General features: G+C 51.5%; 1 protein-coding gene across 1 annotated transcript in view; it reads right to left on the reverse strand.

The window, feature by feature from the left end:
* Nucleotides 1-8,941, reverse strand: part of GPC4 (glypican 4) — a 113,553-nt gene extending 104,612 nt beyond the window's left edge. Inside the window, exon 1 of the mRNA XM_081180471.1 lies at nucleotides 8,522-8,941. Within this exon, the coding sequence (XP_081036597.1) occupies nucleotides 8,522-8,708 (187 nt within the window). The 5' untranslated portion in view covers nucleotides 8,709-8,941. The remainder of the gene's footprint in view (nucleotides 1-8,521) is intronic.
* Between the last annotated feature and the right edge of the window lie 742 nt (nucleotides 8,942-9,683).

Here is a 9,683-nt window from a genome sequence, read left to right on the forward strand (position 1 = left end):
TATAGGACGCACCGTCCCATAAGGCACACCTAGTTTTTTGGGGGGGAAACAAAGGGAAAAATTTTTATTCCCCCCCCCCCAGGCTTCCCCCGACCCCAGCCCCCAGAACAGGCAACTCTCCGCAAGCCGTGGGAGCCCGGCGCTGGGCTCCCGCACCTTGCAGAGAGCTGTGCAAAGTCTGGGCGCGCTGAGCTCAGCGTGCCCAGCCTTCGGCATGCAGGCAACTCTCCACAAGCCACGGGAGCCCGGCGCAGGCTCCCACGGCTTGCGGAGATCTGCGCGAAGCCTGGAGAGTGAGAGGGGTCGGTGCGCACTGACGCCTCTCGCTCTCCAGGCTTCAGCGAAAGCCTCCATTCGCCCCATAGGACGCACACACATTTCCCCTTCATTTTTGGAGGGGGAAAAGTGCGTCCTATGGGGCGAAAAATACGGTATATTGCTTGTAATGCCGAACACATGAAGCAATAATTAATATCTGTTCAATATAATTCTATAGATATGTTAAAAGCTTTCTGTGCATGTGCGATTCCCATAATGAGCATCAGGTTGACCACTGCAAGAACAGGATGGTGCACTATGAGCCATTGGTCTGATCCCTCAGTCCTCTTCCTATAAATTGGGGGACAAGAGTGGGAGAGGGAGAGAGCGCGCTATTGCTCACATGCCCTGCTCATGAACTCCTAAAGCCAGCTGGATACTGTGGGCAATGCAATCATGGGACAAATAGGATTTTGGTCTGATCCACTAGGACTCTCCTTATTTTATGCTCTTGCACCAGGATTGAGCCACCTCTGCAGAAACGCCAGTGACGCTAGTGGAAAATTAGTGCACGGCTGCAGCCCTGACTTCAGAGGAACAAGATAATCAAATGCATTTCAAATGCAAGGACAATCGAAAGCTGGATTCCCCAGACAACATTCTCTGGCGTTTGCTTCATTTCCTTTCAGGAAAGATTCTGAGCTTCATATTGGCTGACCTGACCCACCACCAAGCATCTCCAAAATGCAGGAAAACAAGGAGGACTGATTTGGACGCCCAGCAATGGAACAGAAAGGGTTGAAGTTTTGCCCAACAGGCCTGGAAGCAAGCGGCAAGGAGCCAAGGCTGCAATGACAAATGTGTAAATCAACAAGCAACAAAGATGCAATGGCTGGTATTACCACTGAATGACAACTGCAGGAAGGAGCATTAGACACAGTGCACAGTTGAACTATGGAACTCACTCCCACAAGAGGCAGTGATGTCCACCAGCTTGGATGGTTTTCAGAAACCAATAGCTGAAAGGGTCTTGCTTGTGACTTTCCTATATGGATTTGGTTGGACATAATGAGAGCAGGATACTGGACTGGACAGGTCATTGGCCTGACTGAGATGGGCGCTTCTTATGTTCTTATTAGGAAGAGAGGCAAGGAGATCCCAAGGAACAGAGAGAAGCAGCATCAGGGTGAAGAAAAAAGAGACCGAGGCGGGGGGGGAGGCGGAATGCCAGCTGGGAAGGACCATAGCTCTGTGGCAGAGAACCTGCTTGGCATTCAGAAGGTTCCAGGTTCACTTCCTGCCACCAGGGCAGACGATATCTGGTTTTCAACATCATGATATATCAGCAGCTAAACATCACGATTTAATGATACAGTGGTACCTTAGGTTAAGTACTTAATTCATTCCAGAGGTCCGTTCTTAACCTGAAACTGTTCTTAACCTGAAGCACCACTTTAGCTAATAGGGCCTCCTGCTGCTGCCGCGCCGCTGGAGCCCAATTTCTGTTCTTATTCTGAAGCAAAGTTCTTAACCTCAAGCACTATTTCTGGGTTAGCGGAGTGTGTAACCTGAAGCGTATGTAACCCGAGGTACCACTGTATATCACAAAGTCTGCTTCTCCAAGGCAGTTTGGCCCCTCTGCCATCTGTTAGCGATGTTGTGTGCACTGGATCTGCCACTTCATGGTAAGGCCAGGTGGAACCCAGGGTTGAGAAAGGCTGGTTTGCTGGGACCCTCCCCTGAATCTGTTTCCTCACCTGCCACTCTGATGTTTCCCAGGCCCCAGCATGGCTCATCCCACCCCACTGGGACCCTCCGCAGGATCATCAGCCTCAAGGTCTTCCAAGACATCTCCACAGCACTCACTACAGGGAGGATTTGTCTAACGCTCTTCAAAAGCCATCCACGTTGTAGCAGTCACTGCTTCCTGAGGCACATAGTTCCAGAGTTGCACTATGCTCATCTACTTCTTAACTATATTGATCTGCAACCCCACCAGCAGTAGGAGAGGAGGAGCAGCCGGATCAACCGCAAAGCAGTTACTATTTTCCTGCTTTGCAGACCATTCCTGGAGGACATTGGACCCACCCACCACCGATTTGTAACACCAGACTTCTGGGTGGGGAGATTAAATGGGGGAAGGATATTGGTTCGATATGAATGATTTTTGGACTAGGAAGAGGTTGAAGTTTTGTTTATTTGCTAATTTGTGGTCAGAAAACTGCTTTGATTATTATTATTTGAACATTGTTATTCTTGTTCGCCACTACCTATACGGCTGGTGTATTTATTTCCATGTTATTTTATATTCATGTATTATAGGATTCCCCCCGCCTGCACGCCTCCCGCCCCCCCCCCCCGTTCCCCATGGCTTTATGTATTGTATATTCCTTTTGCTTTAAGTTGCTTGAATACCTTTGGGTGATAAGTTTAATAATTGAATGAAATAAATGAACCTTGTTCAGTTACTGTCTGTCTGGCGCTCTGTGCACCTTGCCCCTCTCCACCTACTTGGTCCTGCTAAATGGTGGTGCCAGGGCTTGAATGTTGTAGCCTTTGTCACACAAAGCTTGGGCTCCATCACTGATCTATTGCCCTTCCTTTAAGACACAGAAAGAAAGGAAGCCTCCCTATACCGCTGACCCTGCAGTGGTCAACATTCCATGCTGCTGAATAAATGAGACAGAGCCTATGTGTGCAGCGCTTTAAAGCATTGAACCAGGGCCTAGGAGGCCAGGGTTCAAATCCCCACTTGTCCATGAAACTCACTGGGTGACCTTGAGCCAGTTGCTGCCTCTCAGCCTACCCTACAGGGCCGCCGTGGGGATTAAATGAGGGGGAGAACCACATAGGTCACCTTGAGCTCCTTGAGGGGGGGGGGAAGTCAGATTGAAATTATTATTATCATAAATAAATATAGATAAATAAATAAATGGCATAGCCTCATCTCATTCTGTATTGTCTGCAGAGTCTGGCATTCCAGGGTTTCAGGCAGCCCTCCCTCCCAGCTTACCTGGAAATGCAGGGGGGTGGAGTTTGAACCTCAGGTCTTCCTGCAAACGCTCTACCTCTGAACTCTGGCACCTCCCCAAGACACAAAAAATAACTAGCACTGTCTTTGTTCATGGCAAGGAAAGAGGATATGCCACAGCTACCTGGAGGGCACCTGCAACAGTGAAGATTTACTCCCACTCCCTACGTCCTGCTGTGTCAAGGTATTTACTTAGGGGCTGTCTGTGTTGTGACAGTGTCCTAGACTCAGATGAATGCCTTAACCCTCCACATTTTTGAGTCATTCAGTCATGCATTTTTGTTATTGTGGGGGTAGTGTGAAATGGCACCGCCAGGGTGAGAGTCCTTGGTGGTCTCTCAAAGGCCCCGGCTAAAAAGGCACATCCTTTGTTCCTTGGGAGAATGCAGTCCAGTAGGTCATTCAGAAGGGAAAATAAAGGCAGCAGTCTCTCTCTTTTTGGAGGGGGTGGGGGGAAAAAACCTTGAAACAAGCAACTGTGGAAAAGAGGCTTGTTGTGGGGAGAAATAACGTTTTGGTGCAAGCGCAGTGACGACGGTTTTGCTTGCTTAAAGTGTGCAAGGTACCTTTGTCACACAAATGCATCAAGGCAAAGCTGCAAAGTGGGTGTTCTGCAGTTCTGAAACAGCAACGAGAAGCTTGCTCTTGGATAATGGGAGACTGACACATGGCTCAGCCAAGGGCGCCATGGCAGCAGACGAGTCCCTGGCTAGAAAAGCTCCACTGGCTGCCGGTCTGTTTCCAGGCTCAATTCAAACTGTGCTGGCTATGACCTATTAAGCACTATACAGCCTAGGTCCAGGCTATCTGATAGAGCATATTCACTCATGCGAACGTGCCCAGGTTCTGAGATTTTTGGGAGGCTTTTGCCCTACTCTCAGTCCCACCACCCTCACAGGTCTACTTGGTGGGGACGTGGGACAGGGCCTTCTTGGTGTCTGCTCCCAGACTTTTTATTGTAATGGTGGGTGGGTGGTTGTGGGTGGGTGTAGAATCATAGAACTGTAGAGCTGTAAGAAATCCCTGAGGGTCATCTAGTCCAACCCCCTGCAATGCAGTAATCTCAGCTAAAGCATCCATATTCTACTGATGTTTAAATGTGTGCGTTTCTTTAAAAAAGCATTGCTTTTCCCTGTATTTTTAGCTGCTTCTATTTTAGCAGTAAGTCGCCTGTCAGGGAAAGAGGCAGGATATAAATAAATATAACAACAACAGCAACAGGAGCAGCCTGTTCAAAGTCACCTGCAAGCATATGATTTACACAAATGCTATCCATGAACATTCCCAGCGGTGCATTTTGGTGGCGCAAAGTGGCCTCCTTGGTTTTGGCACCATCTCTAAGGCTGTGGTGGAGAAGAGCATCAGTGGCCCTCCAAAGGCCACGGGCAATGGGAATTGTCTTCGAGCAACATCTGGAAGGGCACAGCAGTTCTGAACTCTAGAAAAAGCACCCTTCTTTGCCAGTAGTGCCTCATATTGAATCAGCAGCCATTTGGTCATCTACCGCAGTGCTGTCTACACGGACTGGCAGCAGCTCTCCAGGGTTTCAAGGAGCAGATCCTACCTGGGGATGCTGGGACTTGAACCTGAGACCTTCTGCATGCAAAGCAAATGCTCTGCCACTCAGCTTCCATGGCCCATTCTCAGGTAGCCTTGAGAAACATCACAGCAAGACTGAGCTGTGAATCCAGAAGGATCCACTCAAGACTCACCTCCATTATAAACTTGAAAAAGCTGAGACCCCAGGAGCCTCGCCTGGAAGAAAGCCCTGTCGGCGGGACTTAGCCTCTATACAGAGGACTGTTCTATTTATATGTTGGGGGGCAGGTATAAGAACACGGGCCTACCTCACAGGGTCGTTGTAAGGATAAGACCTCAGAGATTTGTCCTTCTTCTATAGCAGGGCAGTACTGACCTTACGCAGTGCCTTACAATCCATTTTATTCTCACAGACGCCTCAGCTCAGTAGCAGAGCAAAAGGTCCGGGGTTCAGCCTTGGCATCTCTATGCAGGGATGGAATAAGACTCCTTGGACGGCCATTTAGCATGCAGGCAGTAATGAACTAGATAGACAAAGGACCAAACTCCACAGAAATCAGCTTCTAAAACCCCTAAATAGTAGGTTTTGCCACCGCCACCACCCATTTACTGGCACAGAACAAGAAGGGAATGCACAGAGACCGATCCAAAGTGCTTGGCGAAGTAGGGATTCAAACCCAGTCCTCCTCAGCTTTAAAGGAACTGGGCTGTAAGTGAGGAAAGAGACGCCCTGGAGGGTCACTGCCAGTCAAAGAAGACTGGGAAGTGCGGGAGAGCTAAATAGCAGGCTGACCCTGCGTAAAGCCTCTTACTTCATTCTCCCTTCAGAGGGCCAGCAGTGCATGCACATCTTCCCAGGGTCAATCTAGCAGAATATCAGCTGGGGAAGACCTCTTTCTGGCAGAGATCCTGGAGAGTTGCTGATTGGCTGCCACCAGTCAGCAAAGACCAACCAGGTGTCATCCAGATATTGGCAAGCTAAAACTCCCATCATCCTTGACCTGGGGTTGAATGGAAGTGTAATCTGGAGAGCAGGGAGGCTGGCACACAGTCCTGGGCTAGATGGGACAGATAAAACAGGGTTCTTTATGCAGGAGACCATCCCCTAGTAACAGCTGGCTGAGCATGCACTATACCTTTAAAGCACATTCAATACACATTTTTGACCCCTCACTGCAACCTGTTAAAAGTTGCTGGGAACCGTAACTGTGAGAGGTAAAACTACAGTGCCCAGAATTCTTTTTAGGAATAGGATTTGTTCTGAATGAGCTTTAAAAGTACGGAACAATGCATGCAGCCTCTCTTGATTCTTAAGGGGGGGGGGAATCAACACCTCTCTTTCCCACCTCTCCTCCCTAGGAAGTGTTGCTAATAACTCTCTTCTAAAGGGAAAGAGGCAAAAGTCAGGATGCCTATTTATAAAGCCTGGTGGGGTCCAAATGTAAAACCAGAGAAAGGCCAAGAACTTCCTGCAGAGAGAGTCTCACGTTTCGGCAAGAAGTCCGCCAAAATTCATCGGCCAGTTAAAGTGATGCTCTCCCAAGGGGGTGATGGCAGCTTGGGGTGTGGGGGGCTGCCTAGCTGCACAATCTGGCAAGCAGCAAACAAGTTAAATGTGGCTTTTGCAATGTGACAAAAATACAGAGGGCATGTTAATTGCTTTCATTTAAAGATAAATATATCGGGGGGGGGGCAGGGCTGGATGAGTATCACCAAGTGCCCTCCAACGAAGCCAAATGTCAGAAGACTCCTTCACAAAACAGTTTTACTCTAGAACTCCCTCCCACAAGATGTAGCAATGGGCACCACGGATGCCAACTTGAATAAAATATTGGGGGGGACAGGTAAGCCCTGCCCCACATAATTGTTCACACGACGCAGCATATAAACACCATTTGAATGACAATGCCTATTTATTGGGGGGGCTCAAATATTTTACGGGGGGGGGGAGAGAAGACCCTTCAACCCCAGGAGTTGACTCCTATGATGGCCACCAACTTGGATGGCTTTAAAAGAGAACTGGACAAGTTCCTGGAGGAGGCAATTTGTGGCTTAGTGTCAGTGGTTAGATTATTCACTCCACTGTTGGAGGCAGTATTGCTTCTGACTCCCAGTTGCTGGGGGCTGTTAGTGGGGAGGGGGCTGTTTCCCTTGGGTCCCGCTTGCAGTCTATTTCCCACAGGGTCATCTGCTTGGCTACTGGCAGGGCAGGGCGCTAGCCTAGTTGGGCCCCTTTGGCCTGACCATGTTGGCCAGGCTCTTCGTAAGTTTTTCTTCACCATCCTTCTTGGCATCCTAGCTATTCCAGGCCATTATCAATTTTCATCAACTGCCTGAAACGCAGGTCAAGGCAATGGCCAAGGTGACCAGCCATGTCTCCTCTTTATGGTTTGCCTCCCGAAACTACTTAGGAGTTACTGAATTCTTTCTTTTTGCTACGACAAAAAAAGCAGCAGGGGGGGTAGGAATACTGTGTGGCCTTCTCAATGGCAGAGGCTTCTCAATTGCCAAGGAAATGTAAATGCAGTCTACCTTCTTTCCCACCAATCCCGAGTTCAGCTCCCTTGCTAGAAACTCCACCCCACTGCAAGGGGGGGGGGGTTAGAGAAGAGAGCAACAGCCACATGGTTTGGGAGGCATCAATTGTTGCGAATTCCATCAGCAAATTCCTCCACGGTTTGCCTGAATTCATTTAGTAGATCCGAAGGGGGGCTGGGGGAGAGAGACGGGAGGTGATTTCCTCACCAAATAATCTCTCTTCACCCCTCCGCTTTTCAGCTGCTCCGAAACTGAAGTTGTTTAAAGAAAGAATGAGATGGCTGCAATCCAGGGCTCTCTTGAAAAGTGTGTTTGGAAAACTCAGGAACCCAGATTACAATTAAATTGTAATTGTGTGCGTGCGTGCGTGCGTGTGTGTGTGTGTGTGTGTGTGTGTGTGTGTGTTCGTTCGGGGGTTGCTATAAAAGGCTACAGCTTTTTGCCAATTTGTTCACTGGAGATTTCCCCCTCAGCTCTCCCCACACGGCCGCCGCCGCACGCCCCCAGCCTTACACAAGCAACAACTTGATAAAGAATGAGAGAGAAAGGGGGGCAAATTTTTCTCCTTCACACAAATCCCCATTCCCCAATTCTTTCTTTGGGGATACACGCGCCTACCTAGAAGTAAGTCCCACTGAGCTCCAGGAGGCTTACATGCAAGTAGACGCTCCTGGGATTGAGCTCCAAATCGAACTTCCACAGAAGAACGGCGTCGGGCTTGCAAGCCTTGTCCCAAGTTTGCAAAGGAGGAGGGGGCCCGGTATCGAGGAGTTTGGGGTCCATTTCCCGCACCCACCCCAACGAGGCCCTGCTTTCCAAGGCAGTTCAGACAGCATGGGTTGCCAAATCAGAACTGTTTTTGACGTGTGTTTTTTTTTGGGGGGAGCGAGTAAAGCCCCGGGGGTGTCCAAGGACACCAGTTGCCGGCTGAAAGCTCTTGGCAAAACCTCGGGGAGAAGGGAGAGAAAAGCGGCAGCCCCCCCTGGAAAGTCTTGGTAGAGCGAGAAAGAGTCGTGGAATATAATAAAATTAAACCCCGAGCCTACTCCAGAACTGACGACAAAGAAAGCTTCTATTTCCCCCACCCCGCAGAAAGTGACCCAAAGCCGGTCCCCCACGGCTACTCCACCCCCCTAACTCCCCGCCGCCCCTCACCGTTGATTTCGTGGCTGGGCGCCTCGCTCTGACTGAAACCTTTGGCCACGTAGAGCTTCTTGACTTCGGAACAACTTCGCGAGCGCGGCTCGGCCGACGACGAGGCGGCGGCGGCGAGAAGCAGCCAAAGGAGCGGCCGGCCCCAGGCGGCGGTGGCCGGGGGCCGGAGCCGTGGGCGGGCCAGCATGCTGGACGAAGGCGCGCGGGCTCCGGAGAGGAGAGGGCGCCGCTGGCCACACGGCCCGGCGGAGGACGGCGAGGGCGCCCTGCCGCGCGCGGCGAGGCTCCCCACCGCGGCCGAGTCCTCGGCGGCTCCGCTGCGGAGAAGAAACTTTAGGCGCCTCGGAGGGAAAGACGCAGCGGCGGCGGCGGCGGCGGCAGAAACACCAGCCGGGACAGGCAGCGGCGGCGGCGGCCCCCAGGAAAAGCAGGAGCAGCCCGGCGGGGCGGAGTGGAGCTGGAGCCCTGCCTCCGCCTCCGCCTCTCCAAGCGCGCGCGCGCCTCCCTCCGCGCGGGGAAGCCGGCAAGCGCGCTCGGGGGCGGGATGGGAGTGCGGAGAGGGGGCAGTGAATGGGTGGGCTGGCCCCAATCGCGAATCTCCCTCTCTCCGCCCCTGCCCATAATGAAGATAAGAGAGAAGCGGCTGAGAGTTCGCAGGGGCTCAAAATAAAATAGATTGCGCGGGTCTCGCTTCCATTCCCTAGGGTGCCCCTCCCTTCCAAAAGCAGATTTTTGGCCGCTGCTACGATCCTGGCAAGCCGCACGCCCCTCCCCCTCCGTCTGCGCCAGAAGGGAGACCCATTGAGTTCAATGAGAGCCTAAGGAACAGGTGAGGGGTGCGTGGGTGGGTGTTTGCCGGCGCGCCGTAGGCTGCAAAAATCTTCCATGCGCTTCCTCGCGAGTAAGCGTTCCAGGGACTTGTTTCCTGGACTTGTTTCTGACGGAGGCGGGGAAAGTCTGCAGTTGCTCACCTGGGGGCAAGTCCCGTTGAAAACAACTGGTCTTACTTTTGAGCAGACGTGCGAGGGGAGAATGGAGCGGGCACCGTTAAACCCTGAAAGTAGGCGGAGGGTTGGATCCGCGCAGCCTGTTCCTGGTGAGGTGTTTGCAGAAGGAAGCCTGAATGAAGTCGACGCGGGGGGGGGTCGTGACGCGGGGGGGT

The sequence above is a fragment of the Podarcis bocagei genome (genome assembly GCF_964188305.1).
Source record: "Podarcis bocagei genome assembly, chromosome: Z".
NCBI classification, from domain to species: domain Eukaryota; kingdom Metazoa; phylum Chordata; class Lepidosauria; order Squamata; family Lacertidae; genus Podarcis; species Podarcis bocagei.